General features: G+C 36.1%; 1 protein-coding gene across 10 annotated transcripts in view; it reads left to right on the top strand.

The window, feature by feature from the left end:
• The window catches only part of EVI5 (ecotropic viral integration site 5), a 188,264-nt gene that overhangs the window by 108,871 nt on the left and 52,141 nt on the right, over window positions 1-27,252 (top strand). For all 10 annotated transcript variants that reach the window (XM_032867132.1, XM_032867133.1, XM_032867136.1 and 7 more), the window contains 4 exons: window positions 2,095-2,235; window positions 3,349-3,507; window positions 10,524-10,670; window positions 26,648-26,743. In XM_032867132.1, coding sequence (XP_032723023.1) covers window positions 2,095-2,235; window positions 3,349-3,507; window positions 10,524-10,670; window positions 26,648-26,743 — 543 coding nt within the window. The remainder of the gene's footprint in view (window positions 1-2,094; window positions 2,236-3,348; window positions 3,508-10,523; window positions 10,671-26,647; window positions 26,744-27,252) is intronic.

The raw sequence follows: 27,252 nt of genomic DNA, 5'->3' as shown, positions 1-27,252 counted from the left end.
AAATTCTCAGACTTGAAAGTCTGTGTTCTACATCACAAACCCTGTATCTCTTTTTTGTCATCTGTAAAATTATTGATGGCTTGGGCTTTATGTTAAGTTTGTTCTTCTCACTATTAGGTAGTATCTAGCTATTGAATCAAAGCTTTATACATAATGAACATGATAGCCTCAAATTGAAATAAAGCAGGGTCCAGCTACCTATAAGTAATAGTGAAATAATTTTGCTAGAAATATTCTTGCTATTTTTATATAATTTTTGGAGAATTTATTCTCCTATTTGTTGAGAAAAAGACACCAAGAATGCCATAAAAAAATCTATAATAAAATATTAGGTTTCTAAGTTAGGAGTACTGTGGGTACTATAATGTAGATAAGAATCTTGACCTTTCAGTTTTGAATATTAGGTAGAAAAAAATGCCCTTGGATCCAGTTTAAAAATGAATTTCTTAAATAGCATTGTTGGTATTCGTGTTATATAGTGGAAAGGAAATTAGAAGGCTTCATACTTCCTATGGTTAATTTCTTCATGTAGGATTCTCTTTTTATGCGTATATAGTAAATTTCTGATAAGCAATTGAGAAAATATTTAGTCCATCATAAAATTGTATAGTTGGCAAGGATAGCTTTATTCATGATCTCTGTGGGCTAAATTTTTCATGTCCTATTTTATAGTCATATTTTAGAAATATTTTAGAGTTATAAAATTTCATAGATTCAGTACTTGAAATCTCAGTAGTGCCTCAGTTGACTCAAGGAGATTTTACTAGGGCCTAATTTAGGATCTCTTGGTCATGGCTCAGAGTAATAAGTGCTATCCTGTATCCTAAGGTGGGTCTTTCAGTAGAGCAGGAGATTAGTCTAAATCTTGTACTCTTTTTTTTTTTTTTAAGATTTTATTTATTTATTTATTTATTTTACAGAGACAGAGATCACATGTAGTCAGAGAGGCAGGCAGAGAGAGAGGAGGAAGCAGGCTCCCTGCTGAGCAGAGAGCCCAATGCGGGGCTCAATCCCAGAATCCTGGGATCGTGACCTGAGCCGAAATCAGAGGCTTTAACCCACTGAGCCGCCCAGGTGCCCCTAAATCTTGTACTCTTTAAGCAAATATTTAGATGACCCAGTATTAACTTCTTAAATATAAATAATAACTAAAGTTTAAAGATTTTATACTCCTTTCCAAAGTGACATGCTGAGAAAATACAACAAAACAGGCTTTGGACAATTTGTTTCCATAGATCTTTAAAGTATGAATGATGTCCATGCTTTGTTTGGAGTCCTAATCAGGGATTAGTAAGCTTATTGATATGTTGAAAAACATTTTGCTCATGTTGCTTTAAAACTTTGATTACTGTTTTATTAAACAAAGCAAGTTAGACTTTTTGTGTCCTCAAAATTCAGTACAGTTACCCTCATACATTCCCTGTGGAAATGTAAAACAGTAAATCTGCTTTGGAAAAGCTTGACAGTTTCTTAAAAGTAGCAGTTCTGCTCCTTAGTATAAACTCAAGAGAATTAAAAATATAGGTCCACACACTTTTACACAAATGTTCCTAACATTTTCATAATAGTCAGTAAGTGGAAACAACTCAAATTTCTGTCAGCTGTGAATGGATAAATAAAATGTAGCATATACACACGATGGAATATTATTTGTCAGTAAAAAGGAATGAACCTTGAAAACACTCTTAGGTGAAAGAAGCTAGTCATAAATGACCACATATTGTGTGATTCCATTGATATGAAACGTCCAGAATAGACAAATCCATAGAGACAGAAAGTAGACTAGTGGTTGTCAGAGGCTGTGGGGAGGGGAAATGTGGAGTGACTGCTAATGGGTATAGGGTTTCATTTTGGGGTAATTAAAATGTTCTGAAATTAGATTGTGGTGATGGTTGTACAACCCTGTGAATATTGGGTTAAAACCACTGACTGGTGCACATTAAAAGGGTAAGTTTTATGGTTTGTGATTTATATCTCAGTAAAAGTGTATAAAATTAAGTATAGTTACATATGGGACAAAATAGCTCTTACTACATATGTTTAATTTTATTCTTTAAATTTAAAAATTCCATATTGTATTTTCTCTTGCTTCAGAGAAACAACTCCTTTCCTGATGAGAATAATATTGCAAGACTTCAGGAAGAGCTCATTGCTGTGAAACTGAGAGAAGCAGAAGCTATTATGGGATTGAAAGAACTTAGACAACAAGTCAAGGATTTAGAGGAACACTGGCAGGTATATCATTATATTTTGTATGTTTTTTAAAAAGCAGGTGAAACCTGAATACCCAGTTTGTGTGAATTTGAAGTAGCTGATGATCAACACTGGTATTTGAGTTTAAAATGAGAAGGACTCTTTCAGTGTAAAATCTGAGAGCACTTATAAGTTGAAGGTACCTTTAAGCTGTTTCTCCCTTTTTAATTCATTTAATTAAAAAACAGATAAAATAGAGATCAAGTCTTATATCATTGTGATTTATATAACTTCTCTAAAGAATCAAAAAAAATTTCCTTTATATAGGACATCTTTCTTCTGTTGATATTAAATCCATTAGTATGAAACAACAGAGGGTAACACTAACATAAATTTGTCTATACCTTTGTAAACTTTTGAAAATTGGTTATCTAACAAAATCAGGCATTTATATGCCTGCAGATTTATTCACATATGAGGGAAAGTGTTGACAAGGAACAAACAAACAAACAAAAAATGAGTCTAGAAGACAGAGCAAGAAGGGAGAGAGGGATGGAAAAAAAACACTATATACCATTTCAGAATAGTGACTTCAGTTTGAATTTGGGGTGGGGTTACATCTAGCAAAGACTGAAATTAGTCCTTAACATTGCCACAGCTTTTTTCTTTCCCCAGAAATGTCAGGCAGCAATAAACTGGAAATTAAAAACAAAAGAAAACTAATGCTTCACCATGGATATTTTGAGAACACTCCTAATATTCCTTCCTTAATTCATGAATGGCCCCATTTTTTTTTCTTGGGATTTCATTAAAAATGTGGAAATCTCTCTTAAAATAAATTTAGGGTAAAAATTGTATTCTTTACAATTTGCCACAGTATAAACAGATTTGAACTATATCTGAGCTTGTATTCCAGATTTGCCACTTGTTGGCTATTCTGACCTTTTCAAGTTACTTAATCACCACCATTTCCATCATCTGACCTGGATAATGACTATAATAGTGCCTAACTATTAAGGTTTTCTGGGGATTAAATAAAATAATGTATACACAGTGCTAAATATAGTAGTGGGCATGAAATAAGTGCCAGGAAAGTCAGCTCTTATTTTGATAGTGGGAATATTTGTTGCAATATAATTTTTTTTTGTTTTTTAGCGCCACTTAGCTCGTACTACTGGGAGGTGGAAAGACCCACCTAAGAAAAATGCTGTGAATGAGTTACAGGATGAACTGATGACCATTCGACTTCGAGAAGCTGAAACTCAGGCAGAAATAAGAGAAATAAAACAAAGGATGATGGAAATGGAAACACAGGTATGATGGGAAAACCTGGTAGCTTTAAAAAATACCATTAGCAGGGTGCCTGGGTGTCTCAGTGGGTTAAAGCCTTTGCCTTCAGCTCAGGTCATGATCCCAGGGCTCTGGGATCTAGTTCCGCATTGGGCTCTCTTCTCAGCAGGGAGCCTGCTTCCTCCTCTTTCTCTGCCTACTTGTGATCTCTGTCAAATAAATAAATAAAATCTTAAAAATACCATTAGCATGGGGTGCCTGCGTGGGTCAATTGGTTAAATACTGGATTCTTGATTTTTGACTCAGGTCATGAGATCAAGCCCCACACTGGGTTCCAGACAGATTGTGAAGTCTGCTTAAGGTTCTCTCTCTCCCTCTCTCTGCCCCTCCTGCATCCCCTCACATGTTCTCGCTCTCTCTCTAAAAGCAAAAACAAAAACTATTAGCAGATCAAAAGTTTATGCACGGGTTTTATCATCCTTAAAATAGAGCTAAAAGATGGATATATGAAACCGTCTAGACTAATTTCTTAGCCCAAAGAAAAAGGGATAAAAATTATAGTCTTTGATATCAGAGATTTAGGGTCTTCTTTGACCTAGTCTGCAAAGTTTGAACAAGTCATAAAACTACATTTAACTTTGTTCCCTTGTTGCACAACTTGAGAGGCAATAGTCATGTAGAGCAAAATTTCTCAACCTTGACTATTAAAATGGGTTTTGAACCAGGTAATCCTTCATTTGGGGGACTGGCCTGTGCATTGTAGGATGTTTACCAGCATCCCTCTACCAACTCGATCCCACTATCACTGTACCTCCCACTCCAGGTTGTGATGACCAAAAGCATCTCTACACATTGCCAGATGTCCCCTTGGGGCAGAATTTCCCCTGGTTGAGAACAATTGGTATATACTATAATGTGAATGATTCTTCCTTATGTGTAATTTGGTGACTCTGAGCATTAATTCCAAAGTTATACTTCTTCTCAGATCTTCCCTTTCTGTAATAAATTCTACCTTAAATATACTTGATTTAAGATCTGCAAAATCCTTTTTATGGAATTCATTTGCATTATAAACCACTTGTGATATTTATGTGGTACATTTGTGTGGACCGTATTCTGTATTCTCTGTAATGTTATTTGGTTTTCAAAATATCTAGTCAGTAGGGGGCATCGTTAACTCAGGTATCATTCTGCATACCTATGTGCAAAATGATCATCCGAACTTGAACATGATAACAAGAATCTGTAAATCCTTTGGGTTAAATATATCTTGTTTTACATGTTCAAAGTTATTTTCTTGTATTTTTCATTAAAATTAAAAATAACAGTAAGATTATGAAAATTAGAAATCTAGCTTTTGTGATGGGAAGTTTTATTTTTATAACAGATTTTATCTTCATGTACATATTAAAGATGCAAGCACAGCTTTTAAGCCATTGTTCAGGTTTTCTTTCTTTCTTGCTTGCTTTCTTTCTTTCTAAGACTTTATCTACTTATTTGTGAGAGAGCATGAGAGAGCAACAGGCAGGAGGAGGGGTATAGGGAGAAGGAGAAGCAGGATCCCTGCTGAGCAGTGAGCCCAACAAGGGGCTCAGAGTGGAAGGCAGACGCTTAACAGACAGAGCCACCCAGCCACCCCAGATTTTATTTAAGAGTGATAAATGAATCAAATTCATAAACATCGTTTTGAGAACTTTTGAATACAAAACACTGTCCAGCCATCAGAGAACTTAACACCTAAGAAATCAGGCATGCACAAAACTATGTTTAATATAATTCACTATATGACATGATGGTTAATCATTTCTGATTAATGTAAGTCGAGTCATTATGCTGTACATCTTAGACTTACGCAGCGCTCTGTATCAATTATATCTCAATAAAATCTAAAAAAATGTATAATTCAGAAATTTGGTAATTAAAGAGTTTGATGAAAACTGCTGTGGAAAATAGGAGGGCAAAATTAATTCCTATTAGATGGCTTAGGAAAAGGCTTCCTAAGGATTTGTATTTTGAATTGTACCTGATTAAGTGTGATTTTGGATCGATTTTGCTGGAAGAAGAATCACATAAAGTACTTTTTCCTAAATGCCAGTGCTTGAACTGATGATGGTCCATATCGAGCATCCAGATTAAGAGATTTGTCCTTGTTGATACATTTCAGCTCCTTCATTGCAGTGCCTTTTAGGAAATACCACCTAGGGAGTCCACCTTAGTTTACTGAGCCCCACTCTTCTTCCTGTGTACCAGTTTTTGCTCTTACAGATAGTGCTGCTCTGAACATTCTTGTACATGTTTCCTTGTGGATAGCTCTGAGAGTTTCTTCAGGACAGGGATCCTTATCTCTTTTTTATACTATAAACTCCTTTGGCAGTCTGAACCCTCTGGGCCCTTTCTCAAAATAATGTTTTTTAATGCATAAAGTAAAATACATAGGATTGCAAAGCAAACCAGTTATATTGAGGTACGGTTATCAAAATACTGAAAAACAAACAAGTGTATGATAGAGCACACATACAGAGACATACACAGCATGTTCAGATGGCTTGATTCAGGTTTCTGATATTTTGGATTTTTCGTATTCTGTTGTCATTCTGTTTTTGTTCTTCTGCATGTAATGTGTTTGTCCCTCTGCTCACCCTTGATTTGTCTTATTTTTAGCGGTCTGAAGATGAAACGATTTGATGTACTTTTTTGCTTTGTTTTTTTTCCTCTGAGTTTCTTGGCCCTCTGGCTTTGTGTCTACCATGAAATTTGGAAAATTCTTGGTTGTTTCTTCTTCAAATATATATTCTGTCCACCCATACTCTTTTCTTCTCCTGGGATTCTCATTACACATACATTAGATTATTTGATATTGATAGTAACTCTTGAATGTTCTCTTCTTTTTTCCCCCTCATTATTTGTTCCCTTTGTGTTTCAGTTTCTCTTGACTTAAATATTTCTGTTGACTTACTATTAAGTTCACTGATTCTTTCTTCCACTTTGTGAGTTGTCTGATGAGCCATTGAAGGCATTCTTCAAATATATTACTGTGTTTTTCATTTCTAGCATTTCCATTTGATTCTTTCAGTTTTTATTTCTGTGTCAATACTAACTATGTGATCTTGCATGGTTTTCACGTTTCTGTTAGAGCCTTTAGCATATTAATCAGTGTTACTGTAAATTCCCTGTCAGGTAATTTAATATCTGTGTCATATGTGAGGCTGATTCTGTGGATTGCTTTGTCTCTTGGTAGTGTTTTGTTTTTTCTTACCTGTTCCTATGCTTTGTAATTTTTTGCTGAAAATTGAATATCTTGAGTAGGACAATAGACTAAGGTAAGTAGTTTTTAATGCCTGGAAATGGGCATACCTTCTCCTCTGCTAGGCCTTTAATGTGGGGGATTTGAGTTAATATAGTCAGGAGTTGGGCTGGGTTTGAGGTTTGTTGTTTCTGTGGTTACCCTCATTGCACCACAGCCTTCAAATTCCTCTAGCACTATCTTATTTTTAGATTGGGGGCTGGTTTGCCAGCGGGTTTTCTCAGTGTCTTTAGGTCTTCCATTTACACAGCATTTCAGAGAGAGTCTCCAGGGTGTTCCACTGTTACTTGTTGCAAGAAGTTGGAGGGGCAGAAGTCTTCCCCATTTTTCTGATAAAGCTGTATTGTGTCCCTGGATCTGGAGTGTTTGACTTTCTTAGTGCTCCGCCTGACCACCAGCATAGTCCTAGGCCCACAATATAGACCTGTCCCATTCTCAGGTATAGTGGTTTCCCCAGTGCTCCAGGGGCAACAGTGTTTCTTGGCCTGTGAAGCCTGTGAAACCTTTTATTCCCTAGAGGAGGGAAGGTTTAGTGCTCCTTCTCCATTGCCTGCTATTCTCCCTCAAGCCTATGCTGTGGAGATCTCTTTCTTAAGACTCTCATCAGTCTTTTTTGTGTGTACCTTTTAGGGTCCATGAAGAAAAAGTGTATAAGAGCTTGTGAACTCTGCTGTTCCCGTTGGGCTCCACAGTCTCTAGCCAGCCAACACTTGGCCACAACCAATTTAATAATATTTAATATTTAATATTAATAATTTAATAATATTTAATATTTAATAATACTCCGGGTGAATTATTCTAACAATTTCTGGCTTCATCTGCCCTGTCTGTTTTTAGATTTGGGGATAGTTGGTTGCCTTGTAACCTTTCCTCTCTGGTTTTAACAAGAATCATGAATTTAGAGTTTGGCTTTTTTTTTTTTTTTTTTAAAAGAATAGGAGTAATGCTCTTTATATTCTACAACCCCATCAGGAACCAAAACTCTTTATTATGATGTATCTATTTAAAATTATTTTCTTTTTTCAATTTATTTCTTCCCTTTTTTCTATTTTTTCCCCCTCTTTTCTTCCTTTTTTATTGGGTTAATTTAGATGTTTCTTTTTCTACTACTGGTTTGACTTTTATGATTCCTTTTCTGTTAGTGTTTATTACCTGAAAAAAATAAAAAATGCTCACCTGACTGAACAAAGTTTGATGTTGATAATCATCTCTGTCTTCCTTCTAAACTGAATAAAGGCCTTGGAAGATCTTCATTGCTCTTCCATTGTTGTTTTATGGAGTCAGTGCTTATTTGGATTTGTCTATCTATTTGCTAACTTTTTGCTCTCTGTTACTTTTATTTAATAGTTTCTTTCCGATTTCAATCAAACTCTCACTTTCCTAAAGGTAAATGTATTTTTTTTCCTCACTCTGGTATGATAGTTTAGCTGAATATGTTATTGTAGGATGAAATTTATTTTTTTAAGCACTACAAACTTTTCCTTTTGAGATGTCTGCTGAGTATTTCACTTCCCCCCTTACCAGATACTCAGTTTTGCCCTTGATTTATCTCTTCTTTTTGTGAGCATTCTATTTTGTTAAAATGTTTCTTAGTGAGGGTTTATTTGTATTTATCCTGTCTAAAACTAGTTGTGTTTCCCAGAATGTGGATTCATATATATAATTTTTCCAGTTGTAAAAATTCTTAAGTATTGTCATCTCCTAGACTATCATAGCTCACTATTTCCTTTGTGTTCTGTTTTATTCTGACCTCTATTAGTTGTATTTTGTACCTCCTTATTCTCATCTATGTTTCTTGACCTCTTCTGGAACACTGTTTCTTCAGTGTAGCTAATTCTCTGTTTAACCCTTTAATTGATTTTTAACATTACTGACTATATTAACTTCTAGAAGTTGTATTTCGTTGTTTTTCAAATTTGCTAAATCTGTTTTTTTTTTTAAAGATTATTCATTTATTTATTTGAGAGAGAGAACACATATATGAGTGGGGGGAAGAGCAGAAGGAGAGGGACAAGCAGACTGTGCTGAGCGGGGAGCCGGGCACTGGACTCCATGCCATGACCCTGAGCTCATGAGCTGAGCCAAAATCAAGAATTGGATGCTTAACCAACTGAGCTATCCAGGCACCCCCAAATTTGCTAAATGTTTTTTGATAGTTACTTATTCTTTGCTTATGTTTTTGCTCCCTCTTTTTATGTCTTATCATTTTAAATAAACTATTTTATACAAAGTCCTTACATGATTATTATCTAGAGTTTTTAAAGAATTTCTTCTTGTTATCCTTTTGTCTACAATTTCTCACTTCAATTTTCGGTTTTATGTGTGGAGTTTTATAATTTTGGATCATGGACTTGTAGTGAGGGGTCAAGGGAGGGATTCTATCTGTGGGAATTCTTTGCAGCTTATGTTGAATTTATGTCTTCTGAAGTGTAGTTATTTGTTCAGTGGTAGAAGCGAAGACAGTAAAAAGTTGTAGAACATTTTGAATCTAAGTACTGAGTACTTAGATTAAGTACTGAATCTAAGTACTAAGAAGATCACTATTTTGTAGACAAATAGGAAGAAGAGTAAAAGTAAAAATGAAGAAACTCAGAAATGGTAGAAAGTTTTGGAGCTTAAAACTGTTACATGATGCAGATTTTTTAATAAAACTGGAGGCTGGGTTGTTTTTATTGAGTGAGGTAGAATAGGTGTAATAATAGTAACAACCAAGGATTTATTAAGTATCTGTTTAATTTCAGACATTATGTGAGATTCCTTTCATAAACTTTACTCATGTGATTCTTACAACACAGCCTTTGAAGTCTAGTCATAATATCTATGCTTGTACTAGTGTACTGGATTTGATGGGATTAGGTAAATTTAGCAAGGTTGAAAAACTGTAAAATAAGGAACCAGATTCTTCTGTCTTCGATTATAAAATCCCTACTGTTTCTTTCAGACCCCTAATAGAATCTTAGGGTTGAAAGAAATCAGGCTATGTGGAGCCTGCATGGGGAAACTACTTCATGTCAGTCAAATTAAAGTCTCTATATATTTTTTAGCATGTTCTATAGTTTTAATACATTAAACACCAACATTTATTGAGTTATTTCTATATATTAAGTGCTGTTCCATGTAATCTCTCATTTAATACTGAAGAGACCCGAATGAGAAATAGGGAGTATTTTTATATACATTTTTCAAATAAAAAAATAGAAATATTATAACTAGTTTGCCTAATCACCAAATAACAAGTCAGAATTCAAAACCAGTTCATGTTCCTTAAAATGACTGTGCTGTACATTGGAATATAGAAGTGCATATGACACATTTCATGACATAAAGGATTTTACAGTCTAGTAAATGGTGATGGTACTTTTCAGTTTGTCCTTTTGGGAATGGGAAAGAGGAGTTAAATTCATCATATTTCTGTACCTACTCATTTGTATGATACTGCCTATTTCAGAAATTAATACTTCAGGGTCTGTGTAAACATTCTTTAAGTTTGTAGATAGTTATTGTATAAACAGAAAGTTGAAGAGTTTCTAATATAGACCTTAAGTATCTTCTGGATGACTCGATTTTTTAAAGCATATTTATAATTTTTTTTAGCATTTAACTATTATATGTTGAATAAAATCACCTGTAACTGATAACATTTTACATAATGTTATTGAGATATAATGGGGAGGTAAAAATTTGTAGATTTTTTGGGGGTCTTTAAAGTCTGAATATTTATATTTTTAATTATTAGAATCAAATCAACAGTAACCATCTTCGAAGAGCGGAACAAGAGGTGATTAGTCTGCATGAGAAAGTGCAGTATCTTTCTGCACAGAACAAAGGACTACTTACTCAATTAAGTGAAGCAAAGCGCAAACAAGCAGAGATTGAATGCAAGGTAAATATATTGGCTACCTAATGTTTTTGTCAATGTAATAATGCCTTTTCTGTTTTGTCTCTTCATTATTTTAAAGGCAATAAAACCAAAAAGAGCTAGTTTGATTTCCCATTTTTCCTGGATTTGGTTTGGTGGCTGCTTTCAGACAGGGTTAGCTCATCTTGCTGTGAGGTGGATTTCAGGCAGGAAACCTCATTTCACCCACTCGGTTAAATGCCAGTTTAGGAAATTAAGTTAACCAAGTGGCTGAAAATTGGTATCTCTTTATAATTTTTCTTTTGACTTGTAGCTCTTTAAAACCAAAGCTTTTAAAATCACAACCAAATAGATAGGTAATTTAGGGAGATTAGGTCAACTCTGCTTTGATTGGTATGGTATAGTATGCACTCAATATTGATATATGTTTTCTGGGTAGAGAGCAGAAGAAGTGTGTTTGCCCATGGTTTGGGAAAATTGTGTACATTTCCCATTATTATTTTAATCAGTTTTTCTATTTTTTATGCATGAAGTATTTGGATTTATAAAGCTTCAAAAAGTATTTGAATGCAAGTAAATGTTTTCCTGAAGTCAGTTGCCAGTGCAGCTGTGGTGAGAGAGTGAGGGGATGAGGAGTGGGGTAGGACAAGGAGGGGGGTAGAACAAGAGAGAGTGAGTGTGAGAGAAAGAGAAATAACTAAAGATATGACTGTGGTCTCAGCATTAGAATAGATTACTAAGGACAAGTTATGGAATTTTAAAAATAAAGTAGGCATCCATCTTTCCATGGTGATACAGCAGGAATGATGCCCTTTAAGATTCTAGCCTTATTATTCTATGATAAGAAATAAGACTTTCATGGGTACATATGAAGCTGTAATTCCATCAACTTGTTCTGGTGTCATTAAAAACCCGGAGTGAAGCTTGAGTGGTTTATCAGTGTCACTGAAATCCAGAGATGAAATTACATCCTAATAAATATGCATGGCTGTTGCAATTTACACTGACAGAAATCTGTAGGCAGTACTGAAATTTGTGCTAACTTAAAATTAGTCCCTCTAGAAGGATGTGACTAGACTAATTTAAAAATAAAATGATGTGACATGAGGTTATATCAGTTTGATTTGTCTTTCTAATATGTGATTAAATTTTTATGATGCCATATAGTCTGTGCTGACTTATTTTTAATAAAGAGCTAAACTTAATCTCTTTTCAAATTATTGGGGTTTTTCTTAAACATAGGTTGATAACATTGTTACTGGATTTAATATTGTTCCTCAAATGCCTTAGCACCTTTTAAGGAAAGTAAGGTGTTCTTTGGAAATAATTTTTGGGATTTGCTGATGAAAAAAAAATATATATTTTTTTTAAAATTTAAGTAATAGACTTAGATTCAGAATTTTAGAAAATTTTAAGAACCAATATTTTATTTATTTTTAACTGTTCAGTAATAAATCTGTGAAATTTGTTACAGATGCTGATTCTTATATCTATGTGTGTGTTTAGCCTGTATATTGACTTATTCAATGTTTTGTAATACCTTCTGTAGATTTTGAGAATGCCCAGTGTGTCATTACCGTAGCACCTAGTACATTGTAATTAAGTGTATATATTTTACCTCGTTATACTGGAACACTTCAGGAATAAACCCTAACTTTTTCAAGGAAGCTAGTCCTTCAATTATGGAAATCTGGTTCATTTTCATTTAGTTGGTTTTTTTAGATTTTATTTATTTGAGAGCAAGAGAGCATACATATAGGTATGCACACAAGTTGGGCAGAGAGTTAGAGGGAGGGGAAGAAGCACACTCTCCACTGAGCTGGGAGCCGGACTCTGGGCTCCATCCCAGGACCCTGAGATCATGACCTGAGCTGAGGGCAGACACTTAACTGATTGAGTCACCTAGGTGCCCACCCCTCATTTAGTTATGTATGATTATAGCTTGTAATTTATTGATAAATAACTATTAAATTTCATTTTATTTTTCATTTATGTAATATATCAGGATACTGTTTTTAGTATTAATGTTATTTTCCTTCTACAACTGAATTTGAATGTTCCTGCTTAAAGATGAAAATAGTATAAGTCTGTAATCTCCAATATGAAAATTCAAAACACTCTGAAACCCAAACATTTTCTCATAAATTTCACAGAAATTCATTTGGGTGGCCATTTATAATTTTTGTTTTATCCTACTTGGTATGAATATTTATACTTTACAGTTTCATCGTGTTTAGTACTGAGCAAGGTATTTCATTATGGATGCAACCTTGTGGATAATACTAATGTATGGTTCATGTATCTTATTATTTTTCTAAAATCTAAAAAATAAAAAATTCTATGATATATTTAGTTCCCAAGATTTTAGTAATGAGATTGTGGAATTTCCTACGTAAATCTAAATTTGAAGAGTATAGAAGGATTTTATATTCTCTAGTTCTACATATATAAAGAGAGATACCAATATAGATATGTATATATCCATGGAAAAGGTATAGTACAGTAATTCATATATAAACTTGTAAAATTATGTGATAAGTAATTTTAAGTAGGAAAGTCAGAGTATTTTACTATGATTATAACATTGTACATAGTTGTAGTAATGACAAGAAGGAAACAGGAAGAAAATAAACCTGGTGCTTATATATAATATAAACCTTTTTTAAAAAATTTTATATATTTCTTTGTCAGAGAGAGAGAGTACAAACGGGTGGAGTGGCAGACAGAGGGAGAAGGAGACTCCCCACTGAGTAAGGAGCCTGATGCAGGACTCAACCCAGGACCCTGAGATCATGAAAGAGATGCTCAACTGATTGAGCCACCCAGCTGTCCCAAATATGAACTTTAATAGCTTAATACATATGCATTTTTTCATAATGCTTTGATTTTTTAACAGTATAAGTGAAAGCATTGCTCATACTCTTTCCCCTTTTATCTCATTCTCTTCCTGACTCTACCATATACCCTTTCTTTTATATTTTTGCTAGGTGACTGCTTTTATTTTCTGATATGTCCTTTGAGAGTTTTTTTTTTTAAAGATTTTATTTATTCGAGAGAGAGTGAGTGAGAGAGAGAGAGAGAGTGTGTGAGAAGAGTAGCAGGGGAGATAGGGAAGCAGATTCGCCACTGAGCAGGAAGCCTGATGTGGGGATCCATTCTAGGAACCTGGGATCATAACCTGAGCAGAAGACAGATGTTTAACTGACTGAGCCATCCAGGTGCCCCTCTTTCAGAGTTTCTTTTAGGCAAATACAAGCAAGTAAAAGTACATAATTTTTCTTTTCACTTTTTTACATAAAGGTTAACATATTGTGTGTTCTTCTCCTTTTTTTTTGTCACTATAGTTTTTTTTTAACGTCATTATGTTTTATAGAGCTTTCAATATCAGTACTTCAAGAGCCTTATTAGTTTCTAAGGTACATTGTTTTCCATTGCATGGATGTATTGTAGTATACTTAACTAGATTCTTGTTGATGGGCACATGGATTGTCCCCAGTGTTTTTGCTGCCACAAGCAGTGTAGTTAATAACCTCTTGTACATATATAATTTCAGATATACAGAGTTATATCCACATTCTATACCTATGAGGTATATCCACATGTTCCTTTAGATTGGTCAGTGGGTAAATGCATTTGTACTTTGGTAAAATTTTGTCAGATGACACTTCTTGGGTTGAACCTTTTTGTACTCTGACCAAGAGGGCATGATAGTACTTGTTTCTCCATTATGTTACTTACAAAGGTACTTACAAAGTGTATAGCCAAACCTTTTCATTTTAAGTAGATGTGACTTGCATATTTCGGGACAGTGATTCTCAAGTAAGGGTGGGAGGAGGTGAGCTTATGAGACTTCACAGAATTACTGCATCTGTTTACATATTCATCAAATACTTGGGCGACCTTTATTTGTTAGTATTATAGGCACTGGGGACTCAGTAGTGAAGAAAGTGAGCACAATGTTTATTGAAACAATAAATACAAAATACACAAGATCATTACTAATGATGTACTGTAAAGTGGGAGGTAAGAGGAAGTGGTGATTAAGATGGAGTGCCAGGAGGTGGTATCGAAGGTGGGATGTGAAGAATAGGAAAGCAGCAGCCATGTGAAGAGCCAGGGGAAGGATCCTCACCATGAAAGGGTCGCAGAGTTCAAGATCCAAAAGCAGAAAAGTTGGTTGCTGAGTCTTGTATAAAGTAAAAAGCCAATGACATAAAAACCAGGGAAGTAGGTTGGGAGTCCACGTCTTATCATACAAAATTTTACTTCCCATACTAATGAGTTTGGGTTTTACTCTTAAGTGCTGTGGGAAGCCATTGAAAGGTTTTAAATAGAAAAGCAACTATGACTTTTTCTGGTTTCTGGCTATATTTCCTTCAGGTTTTTTTTTTTACGTTTAATTTTGACATTTTTTGTTTGTTTACAGAAAAGCAGCATAAATAGGACAGTTACCATATAACTTTTAATCAGCTTCTCCTAATGTTAACATTTTATATAACCATGATACATTTATCACTACTAAGAAATGAATGAAACTACAGACTTTATTCAGATCTCCCCATTAGATCTCTGTCTCCTCTAATCTGTGACAGTTTCTTAATGCTTTGTTATCTTTCCTTAGACCTTTATTATTGAAAAATACTGGTCAGTTATTTTGTAGAATATCCCTCAGCTTGGAATTGTATGTTTTCTCATGACTAGACTGAGATAATGTATTTTAGGAAAGAATACAGAATAGAAGTGTCCTTCTTAGCACATCATGTTAGAAGGCATTTTGTATTAATATGTTAATGCTGTTAACCTTGATCATTTAAGTTGGTGTCTGCCAAGTTTTCTCCACTACAGAGCTTTTTTCCTCTCATACTCTGTTCATTACAAGTAAGTTACCAAGTCCAGCCCAGTCTGACAACCGGCAGGGATGTTAAGCTACACCCTCTCAAGGAAAGAGTGTCAAAAAAACTTGTGGACATATATTAAAACCACCACAGTAATTAATAAATATTTGGGGGGAACTGTTTTGAGGTCATGAAAATATCCTTAAAGTTTCAGCAACTGGGGTGCCTGGGTGGCTCAGTGGGTTGAGCCTCTGCCTTCGGCTCAGGTCGTGGTCTTGGGGTCCTGGGATCGAGTCCCGCATCGGACTCTGCTCTGCGGGGAGCCTGCTTCCTCCTCTCTCTCTCTGCCTGCCTCTCTGCCCACTTGTGATCTCTCTCTGTCAAATAAATAAAATCTTTATGGGCGCCTGGATGGCTCAGTGGGTTGAGCTGCTGCCTTCGGCTCAGGTCACGATCTCAGGGTCCTGGGATCGAGTCCCGCATCGGGCTCTCTGCTCAGCAAGGAGCCTGCTTTCCTCTCTCTCTCTCTCTGCCTGCCTCTCTGCCTACTTGTGATCTCTCTCTGTCAAATAAATAAATAAAATCTTAAAAAAAAAAGTTTCAGCAACTAATTTTAGCATTTGTTAGGGGATATTGCTTATAACAATTAACGTAATTATTTTTCAAAAGAACACACATACCACTGTGTGTAGAGATAGGTTTGGCTGGGGTTGGAGATAAATTTGTTATGAGATCCTCAGGAGATAGTACAATACAGGTACTAGCTTGGGCTCAGGTATTGACATTTAAATAAAGAGAAGTAGATAAATTCACAATCTATTTTTTGTACAGAACCAACAAGTCTTGGTGATTAGATTGGAGAGGGAGAAGATTAAGGGGAATTTTTATTTTTTACGTGATTAACGTAATTTTGTATAATTTATAATATTTACATTTGTAAGTATTACATATATATGTTGCATATAATATATACACTTATAAGTATTTTATATTATATATGTCATATTATAAATAATATAATTTATTTGATTAATATAATTTTTATACACTGTTAACTAAAATTAGAAGACTATAAGTGTATTAGTTATCTATTACTGTTTTTAAAATTACCTCTAAAACTTAATGGCTTAAAATAGCAATAAGCACCAGTATCCTAGAGTTTTTGTGGGTCAGAAATTCAGGAGCAGTTTAACCAAGTGGTTCTGGTTTAGAGTCTCTTACGAGGCTGCAGTCATCTGAAGGCTTAACTGGAGCTAAAGGATGAGGTGTTTTAGGTGGCCCTCTCACAAGGTTGGAAGTTGGTGCTGACTGTTGGAGACATCACTGCCCTTGAGGGGATTTCTCTTAGTAAAGGATTTAGACAAGTACAGAAACAAGCACAATGCAGATGAGTAGTGCTGTGATTGAGGAGGTATATAGGACACTATAATGGGAGTTTAGTGTTAGGATAATGCTTCAAGAAAGGCTAACTGAGGAATGATTGAGCTAAGACATTAAAGCTATGTAGGAGTTAAGGAAAGACAATAAATAGAGTTCACTGGACAGAGGGAATGGCATATGTGAAGAATAAAACTAAGAAGAAAGAAGAGATTGCTTGAACTAAAAGAAGTTCATTGTAGCTGGAGGTAATTATCATAAGGAATACTGGTAAGATATGAGGCTGGAGCAGTGAATAGGGAGTGAAATCATGTACAATCTAGGACACCAGTATAAGGACTTGAGTCATTATCTCAAGATCTGTGGAATGCCATAAAGTATTTAAACTAAGGAGTGACAAAATGAGATTTGAATTTTATGAAATAGAGACACAGTGCTGTGCTGGTGCCAGCCAGTAAAGGCTTCCAAGAACCAGTTGTTAAATTTTTAGGAATTTTGTGACTTGCTTGTTAAAACAGCCATATGAACAATTAAGTCATATAGCATAATTAAATTGTGATAGGACAAAGGTAATAAGTAATCAAACTTTAACATTTCCTACTTATATTTTACTACTATATGTGCTTTTGAGGTTATTTAGACCCCTTGTATTTGTACGGTGGAAATACCATATAATAGTGTTCCACTGTACATTTCTTCCCAACTCAGTGTTCAGTAATGTTAACGTTGATAGCTTGAAAGGAGCCATGGTGGGAGGATTTACATCACATTAGTTGTCAAACTACAAATCAGGACTGGATTTTTTGTTGACTATCTAGACCAGATGTTAGCAGACTGTAGCCCATAGCCCAAATCTGTCTGGTTGCCTGTTTTTAGAATTAAAGTTTTATCGGAATACAGCCTTGCCTATTTCTTTATGTATTGTCCGTGGCCACTTTCACACTGCAGCAGTGACAGGTACAATATTTGTGATACATTATATGGCCCATAAACCTAAAATATTTACTATCTGGCCTTTTAAGGAAAGGCATTTGATGCCTGTGCTTGATTTTTAATGCAGATAAAAGTTTAAAAATATGTTGTATCTTCAGCCTATACATTATGACTAGCACAAAATTTTTAAGGAAATTTTCCTTCAGTATTTGATTACTGTTACCAGAATCAACAAAAAACTTGCTCACATTATTAACAAATGAGTGAAATTGTAACATAAGTCTTCTTTGTTTCACTTTCATCTTTTCTCTAACAAAAATATTCAGTCAACCTTTATATCAAAACTTTACTTTTTCCCCAGTTTCAACTATTGATGGCTCATGGATGCAGTAGTTTAGAAAAAAATCAGTGAAAGCATTCTGTGAGAATACAGTGACTGCACAGAATGGGCAAAGCTGATTGCTAGACAATTTTTTTAATTAACATATAATGTATTATTTGCCCCAGGTTACAGGTCTGTGAATTGTCCAGCTTACACATTTCACAGCATTCACATATCCTATACCCTCCCCAATGTCCATCACCCAACCACCCTCTCCATACACCCCTCCTCCCCCCACCCACAGTTTGTTTTGTGAGATTAAGAGCCTCCTATGGTTTCTCTCCCTCTGGATCCCATCTTGTTTCGTTTTTTCCTTCCCTACCCTCCAAACTCCCCGCCTTGCCTCTCAAATTCCTCATGTCAGGGAGATCATATGATAATTGTCTTTCTCTGATTGATTTATTTCGCTAAGCATAATACCCTCTTGTTCCATCCACATCATTGCAAATGGCAAAATTTCATTTCTTTTGATGGCTGCATAGTATTCCATTGTGTATATATACTACATCTTCTTTATCCATTCATCTGTTGATGGACATCTAAGTTCTTTCCATAGTTTGGCTATTGTGGACATTGCTGCTATAAACATTTGGGTGAACATGCCCCTTCGGATCACTACATTTGTATGTTTAGGGTAAATACCCAGTAGTATGATTGCTGGGTCATAGGGTAGCTCTATTTTTAACTTTTTGAGGAACCTCCATGCTGTTTTTCAGAGTGGCATCACCAGGTTGCATGCCCACCAACAGTGTAGGAGGGTTCCCCTTTTTTCCTCATCCTTGCCAACATCTGTTGTTTCCTCACTTGTTAATTTTAGCCATTCTGACTGGTGTGAGGTGGTATCTCAGTGTGGTTTTGATTTGTATTTCCCTGATGCCGAGTGATGTGGAGTACTTTTTCATGTGTCTGTTAGCCATCTGGATGTCTTCTTTGCAGAAATGTCTGTTCATGTCCTCTGCCCATTTCTTGATTGGATTGTTTGTTCTTTGGGTGTTGAATTTGATAAGTTCTTTATAAATTTTGGATATTAGCCCTTCATCTGATATGTCATTTGCGAATATCTTCTCCCATTCTGTTGGTTGCCTTTTAGTTTTGTTGACTGTTTCCTTTGCTGTGCAAAAGCTTTTGATTGTGATGAAGTCCCAGTAGTTCATTTTTGCCCTTGCTTCCCCTGCCTTTGGCAATGTTTGTAGGAAGAAGTTGCTGTGGCTGAGGTTGAAGAGGTTGCTGCCTGTGTTCTCCTCAAGGGTTTTGATGGATCCCTGTCTCACATTGAGGTCTTTCATCCATTTTGAGTCTATTTTTGTGTGTGGTGTAAGGAAATGGTCCAGTTTCATTCTTCTGCATGTGGCTCTCCAACTTTCCCAACACGATTTGTTGAAGAGACTGTCTTTTTTCCATTGGACATTCTTTCCTCTTTGTCGAAGATTAGTTGACCGTATAGTTGAGGGTCCATTTCTGGGCTCTCTGTTCTGTTCCATTGATCTATGTGTCTGTTTTTGTGCCAGTACCAGTCTTGAGGATTATAGCTTTATAATAGAGCTTGAAGTCTGGAATTGTGATGCCACCAACTTTGGCTTTCTTTTTCAACATACCTCTGGCTATTTGGGGTCTTTTCTGGTTCCATATAAATTTTAAGATTATTTGTTCCATTTCTTTAAAAAAAATTAATGGTATTTTGATAGGGATTGCATTAAATGTGTAGATTGCTTTAGGTAGCATAGACATTTTCACAATATTTGTTCTTCTAATCCATGAGCATGGAACATTTTTCCATTTCTTTGTGTCTTCCTCAATTTCTTTCATGAGTACTTTATAGTTTTCTGAGTACAGATTCTTTGCCTCTTTGATTAGGCTTATTCCTAGGTATCATATGGTTTTGGGTGCAATTGTAAATGGGATTGATTCCTTAATTTTTCTTTCTTCTGTCTTGCTGTTGGTGTATAGAAATGCAACTGATTTCTGTACATTGATTTTATATCCTCACACTTTACTGAATTCCTGTATGAGTTCTAGCAGTTTTGGAGTGGAGTCTTGGGTTTTCCACATAAAGTATCATATCAGCTGCAAAGAGTGAGAGTTTGACCTCTTCTTTGCTGATTTGGATGCCTTTTATTTCTTTTTGTTGTCTGATTCCTGAGGCTAGAACTTCTAGTACTATGTTGAATAGCAGTAGTGATAGTGGACATCCCTCCCATGTTCCTGACCCTAGGAGAAAAGCTCTCAGTTTTTCCCCATTGAGAATGATATTGGCTGTGGGTTTTCCATAGATGGCTTTGATGATACTAAGATATGTACCCTCTCTCCCTACACTTTGAAAAGTTTGATGAAGAAAGGATGCTGCGCTTTGTCAAATGCTTTTTCAGCATCTGTTGAGAGTATCATATGATTCTTGTTCTTTTTTTTTTTATTATTAATGTATTGTATCACATTGATTTGTGGATGTTGAACCAACCTTGCAGCCCTGGAATAAATCCTGCTTGGTCGTGGTAAATAATCCTTTTAATATACTGTTGTATCCTATTGGCTAGTATTTTGATGAGAATTTTTACATCTGTGTTCATCAAGGATATTGGTCTGTAAGTCTCCTTTTTGATGGGATCTTTGTCTGGTTTTGGGATCAAGATAATGCTAGCCTCCTAAAATGAGTTTGACACTTTCCCTTCCATTTCTGTTTTTTGGAACAGTTTCAGGAGAATAGAAATTAATTCTTCTTTAAATGTTTGGTAGAATTCCCCTGGGAAGCCCTCTGGCCATGGACTTTTGTTTTTGGGAGATTTCTGATGACTGCATCAGTCTCCTTACTGGTTATGGGTCTGTTCACATTTTCTAGTTCTTCCCAGTTCAGTTTTGGTAATTTATATGTCTCTAGGAATGCATTCATTTCTTCCAGATTGTCAAATTTGCTGGCGTATAGTTGCTCATAATATGTTCTTATAATTGTTTGTATTTCTTTGGTGTTGGTTGTGATCTCTCCTCTTTCATTCATGATTTTATTTATTTGAGTCCTTTCTCTTTTCTTTTTGATAAGTTTGTCCAGGGCTTTATCAGTCTTATTATTTCTTTCAAAACCCCGGCTCCTAGTTTCGTTGATCTGTTCTACTGTTATTTTTCATTTCTGTTTCATTGACTTCTGCTCTGATCTTTATGATTTCTCTTCTGCTGGGTTTAGGCTTTCTTTGCTATTCTTTCTGTAGCTTCTCTATGTATAGGGTTAGGATGTGTACTTAAGACCTTTCTTCTTTTTTGAGAAAGGCTTGTATTGCTATATACTTTCCTCTAAGGACCATCTTTTCTGTGTCCCACAGATTTTGAACAGTTTTGTTTTCATTTTCATTTATTTCCATGACTTTTTTCAATCCTTCTTTAATTTCCTGGTTGACCCATTCATTCTTTAGTAGGATGCTCTTTAACCTCCATGTATTTGAGTTCTTTCCATCTTTCCTCTTGTGATTGAGTTCTAGCTTCAGAGCATTGTGGTCTGAAAATATGCAGGGAATGATCCCAGTTTTTTGGTACCAGTTGAGACCTGATTTGTGACCCAGGATGTGATCTATTCTGGAGACTGTTCCTTGTGCTCTAGAGAAGAATGTGTATTCTGTTTCTTTGGGATGGAATATTCTGAATATATCTGTGATGTCCATCTGGTCCAGTGTGTCATTTAAGGCCTTTATTTCCTTGTTGATCTTTTGCTTGGATGACCTGTCCAATTCAGTGAGAGGGCTGTTAAAATCCCTATTATTATTGTATTATTGTCGATGTGTTTCTTTGATTTTGTTATTAGTTGGTTTATATAGTTGGCTGCTCCCATGTTAGGGGCATAGATATTTAAGATTGTTAGATCTTCTTGTTGGACAGACCCTTTGAGTATGATATAGTGTTCTTCCTCATCTCTTATTATATTCTTTGGCTTAAAATCTAATTGATCTGTTATAAGGATTGCCACCCCAGCTTTCTTTTGATGTCCATTAGCATGGTAAATTGTTTTCCACCGCCTCACTTTAAATATGGAGATGTCTTTGGGTGTAAAATGAGTTCCTTGTAGATAGCATATTGATGGGTTCTGTTTTTTATCCATTCTGAAATTCTAGTGTCTTTTGATTGGGGCATTTACCCATTTATATTCAGAGTAACTATTGAAAGATCTGAATTTAGTGCCATTGTGTTGCCTGTAAGGTGACAGTTATTGTGTATTGTCTCTGTTCCTTTCTGATCTACTACTTTTAGGCTCTCTCTTTGCTTAAAGGACCCCTTTCAGTATTTCCTGAGGGCTGGTTGGTGTTTACAATTCTTTCAGTTTTTGTTTGTCCTGGAAGCTTTTTATCTCTCCTTCTGTTTTCAGTGATAGCCTAGCTGGATATAGTATTCTTGGCTGCATATTTTTCCTCATTTAGTGCTCTGAATATATCATGCCAGTTCTTTCTGGACTTGTAGGTCTCTGTGGATAAATCTGCTGCCAATCTAATATTTCTGCCATTGTATGTTACAGACTTCCTGTACCAAGCTGCTTTCAGGCTTTTTTCTTTGTCACTAAGACTAGTAAGTTTTACTATTAGAAGATGGGATGTAGACCTTTTTTTATTGATTTTGAGGTTGATTCTCTGTGCCTCCTGGATTTTGATGCTTGTTCCCTTTGCCATATTAGGAAAATTCTCTACTATAATTTGCTCCAATAAACCTTCTTCCCCTCTCCTCCTTCTGGAATCCCAATTATTCTAATATTGTTTCATTTTATGGTATCACTTATTTCTCGAATTCTCCCCTCATGGTCCAGTAGTTGTTTGTCTCTTTTTTGCTCAGCTTCTTTATTCCCCATTTTTTGGTCTTCTGTATCACTAATTCTCTCTTCTGCCTCATTTGTCCTAGCAGTAAGAGCCTCCATTTTTTATTACACCTTATTAATAGCTTTTTTTTTAACTTCAAGTTGGTTAGATTTTAGTTCTTTTATTTCTCCAGAAAGGGATTTTATTTCTCCAAAAAGCGTTTCTGTAATATCTTCCATGCCTTTTTCGAGCCCTGCTAGCACCTTGAGAATCATCATTCTGAACTGTAGTTCTGACATATTAGCAATATTTGCATTGGTTAGGTGCCTAGCCTTTGGTACTGCCTCTTGTTCTTTTTTTTTTTTTTTTGTGGTGAGTTTTTCTGCCTTGTCATTTTATCCAGATAAGAATATATGAACGACAGAATAAAATACTAAAAGGTTGGCAAAGACCCTAGAAAAACGTATGCTAATGAAATCAGAAGAGACCCAAGTCTGGGGGGAGAAGAAAGGGGGATGTTAATTTTTATTTATTTATTTATTTATGTGTGTGTGTGTGTGTGTGTGTGTGTGTGTGTGTGTGTATCTGGTGGATAGAACAGAGCCACCCACTTGATTTTGGGTGTATTTTGGTCTCTTAGAACAAACTACCTCCCAACGTTTTTTTGTTTTGTTTTGTTTTGTTTTAAAGATTTTATTTATTTATTTGACAGATAGAGATCACAAGTAGGCAGAGAGGCAGGCAGAGAGAGAGGAGGAAGCAGGCTCCCTGCTGAGCAGAGAGCCCAATGCGGGGCTCGATCCCAGAACCCTGAGATCATGACCTGAGCTGAAGGCAGAGGCTTAACCCACTGAGCCACCCAGGCGCCCCACTACCTCCCAACGTTTTAAAGAAAGAAAAACTTATATATCTATAAAAATAAGAGTAAACACAATGAAGGGATAGAATATGACTGTAATGTTGAAATTTTAAAAAAAAATTATAAAAAAGGAATTGATAAGTTGGTTGGAAAAAGAGGAAAAAAAAGAGGAGGGAATGTGTTCAGACTGGAGACTAGAACAAAGCCATGTGCTAGATTTAGGGTATATTTTGATCTATTAGAAGGAATTGTATCCCAGAATTTTAAAGAAAAAAAAAAGTACATATACAAAAATAAGGTTAAATACAATGAAGAGATAAAATATGACTATAAAAATGAAGGTTTAAATATATATATATATTTTAGAAAGGTATTATTAAGATAAACTATTTAAAGGAAAGAGGAAGGGCGCCTGGGTGGCTCAGTGGGTTAAGCCTCTGCTTTCGGCTCAGGTCATGAACTCAGGGTTCTGGGATCGAGCCCCGCATTGGTCTCTCTGCTCAGCAGGGAGCCTGCTTCCTCCTCTCTCTCTGCCTGCCTCTCTGCCTACTTGTGATCTCTCTCTCTGTTAACATAAGGAAATAAAAAATCTTCCAAAAGGAAATAAAAAAAGAGGAAAGAGGAAAAGTTAAAAAAGAGAGAATAAGAAAAAAAATAAAATTAAAAAAAATTTAACTTCGCAAGACTGAAGGATCATGGGGGGAAAGCCATGAATTCCATGTGTTGCATTCCCCTAGCTCTGGAGTTCCACAGTTCTCATTAGTGAACTTGGTCTTGGCTGGATGTTCTTGTTGATCTTTTGGGGAAGGGGCCTGTTGCCGTGATTCTCAAATGTCTCCCCGAGGTGGAATTGCACTGCCTTTGCCAGGGGCCAGGCTAAGTAATCTGCTCAGGTTTGCTCTGGGGAGCTTTTTTTTCCCTGAATGCTTTCCATAGAGCTTTGGAGGATGGGAATGGAAATGGCGGCCTCCCAATCTCCAGGCCTAGAGGAACTGAGAGCTCAGGACCCCACTCCTCAGTGTGCCTTCAGAGAAAAGCAGTCAATCCCTCCCATCTCCCATGTCTCCAGCTACACTCTGTACTCACCTGGCCTGTGACTGAGCATTTCTATCTCTGGCGCATGGCCCCATTTGAAGTCTCCAAACCCAGCAGATTCCTGCTGCACGTTTCTGTGCCACTCCTCCTGGAGAAGGAAGGAGGGGATCTTTCTGGATCCGCCACTTGTGGGGTCCCTGCTGGAAGAGCAATGGCCCAACTGTGCCTTGGATCATGGTTTAAGGTAACCCCGATTTGATACCTCACTCCTCGGCTCTGTCTCTGTATTGGCTTACCCGCTCCGATACCTGGGAGCTCTACCACACACAGACACCCCAGATCTTTCCGTGACCCCGCGGGACCTGAGACCACACTATCCCCGCGAGGACCACCCCTGCTTAGCCTCTGGAGCGATGTCCCTCAGAGGAGCAGACTTCTAAAAGTTCTGATTTTGTGCTCCGCTGCTCCACTGCTTGCCGGGAGCCAACCCCTCCCCTCTCCCGTGGTCTTTCTTCCTGTCATTTCAGATTCATTTCTCCACACATCGTACCTTCCAGAAAGTGTTTGGTTTTCTGTTCCTAGAATTGCTGTTCTTCTTCTCTTCTATCTCCTGTTGAGTTTGTAGGTGTTTGGAATGGTTTGATAACTACCTAGCTGAACTCCTGGGACCTGATGTCATTTCAGTCTGCTACTCCTCTGCCATCTTGCTTCTCTCCCTAGACACTTTTTTTAAGGAATTTATTTATTTGGTTGGGGGTGGGGGCATAAGGAGGGGGAGTGGGAGGGAGGCAGAGGGAGAAGCAGGTTCTCCACCAAGCAGGGAGCCTGACATGGGGCTCAGTCCCAGGAACCTGGGATCATGACCTGAGCCGAAGGCAGATTCTTAACCTCTGAGCCACCCAGGTGCCCCTGATTTTTAGACATTTATTAGCACAGCACAGGGTACACATGTGACCATATGCAGACTGGCAAAATATTTAAAGCAGTATCTGCTTAACATGAAGCAGAAGTATCTAAGATACAAGAATAAGTAGTTTAATTATTACACTTCTAAATTTGTTATATTTAGAAATTTTGGTATTATAGTACTGTCAGATGCTAAATTTCTCTGACGATCACCATGCTGTAAATTTTTGATACAAATGATTGCTATATTTCAGCTGGAGTTAATGGAGGAGAAAAATATTTTGCATACCCTACTTTTCTGTAACATATTTTCTTCATATTTTGTTGTTTCTGGATCAGTATTAATTGGCTATGGTATTGTAGAATACAGTATGGGGGTTTTCTTTGTGCAATTTTGAGGTGGTAAAGTTAAGTACTATGCTTTTCCTGGGAAGATTAGAATTATTATATAATTGAACTTCTATTCTCTTTTGTAGTGTAATGTAAATGTTCTTTAACATTTATTGCTTCAGAAAGAATAGAATTGTTAAATATTATCTAGTTAATATACTCTCTCAGTATCCATATTCTCTGTTAATCTGTTGTCCAAATTAAGTGTTTGAAAGTTCTCAATTTTTGTTCTTGCATAAAAATGAACAGCTTTCAGAGTCACCAGTGATTTGAATTCTTTTAAAGTTAAGTTCATTTTTAATTTTAACTTTTTATGCAGCACTTGTTTATATGAGTGTTGTTTCTGAATGCTTAAAGATAGAATGTTATTCTATATATTTGGTCTTCATTTTATATCAAGTTCAGGAAATAATGGCACTTTTTTTTTCATCTAATCATTAATCTATTTGTTTTCAAAATTTGAAGCATATTTTACTTTTATCACATGGTTTATTTTTGGTTTGTTTTGTTTGCCACCCTAGAACAAGGAAGAAGTGATGGCTGTGAGACTCCGGGAAGCAGATAGCATAGCTGCTGTGGCTGAATTACAGCAGCACATTGCTGAGCTGGAAATCCAGGTACCATATGAAAATAATAAAGTACACATAAAAATAATTTCACTCTGTACCTGAAGAGTGACTTGTATTTTCCTCTTAATGAGTATGATTCTATTTTCAACACATATTCATTTCCACGTCCTTTTTTTGGTGGTAACATAACATATAACATAAAATTGACCATTTTAAAGTATAAGCTCTATGACATTAAGAACATTCACATTGTACAACCAGTCTCCAGAACTCTTTTCATCTTGCAAAACTGAAAATCTGCCTATTGAACATCTCATGCCCATCTTCCCCGAACCCCTGGATACCACCATTCCATTTTTTATCTCTGAATTAGACTACTCTCGGTACTGCATGTAAGTAAGATGATATAGTATTTATCTTCCTTTTTTTAAGATTTTATTTATTGTCAGAGAAAGATAAAAAGAGCACACACAAAAAGGGAGAGCGGCAGGCAGAGGGAGAAGTACTCTCTCTGCTGAACAAGGAGCCCCATGCAAGACTCCATTCCAGGACTCCGG

This window comes from Lontra canadensis, unplaced genomic scaffold, assembly GCF_010015895.1.
Source record: "Lontra canadensis isolate GAN:19392208 unplaced genomic scaffold, GSC_riverotter_1.0 scaffold33, whole genome shotgun sequence".
NCBI classification, from domain to species: Eukaryota; Metazoa; Chordata; class Mammalia; order Carnivora; family Mustelidae; genus Lontra; species Lontra canadensis.
The sequence above is the reverse complement of the archived record's forward strand: the minus strand, read 5'-3'. Positions and strand labels throughout refer to the sequence as shown.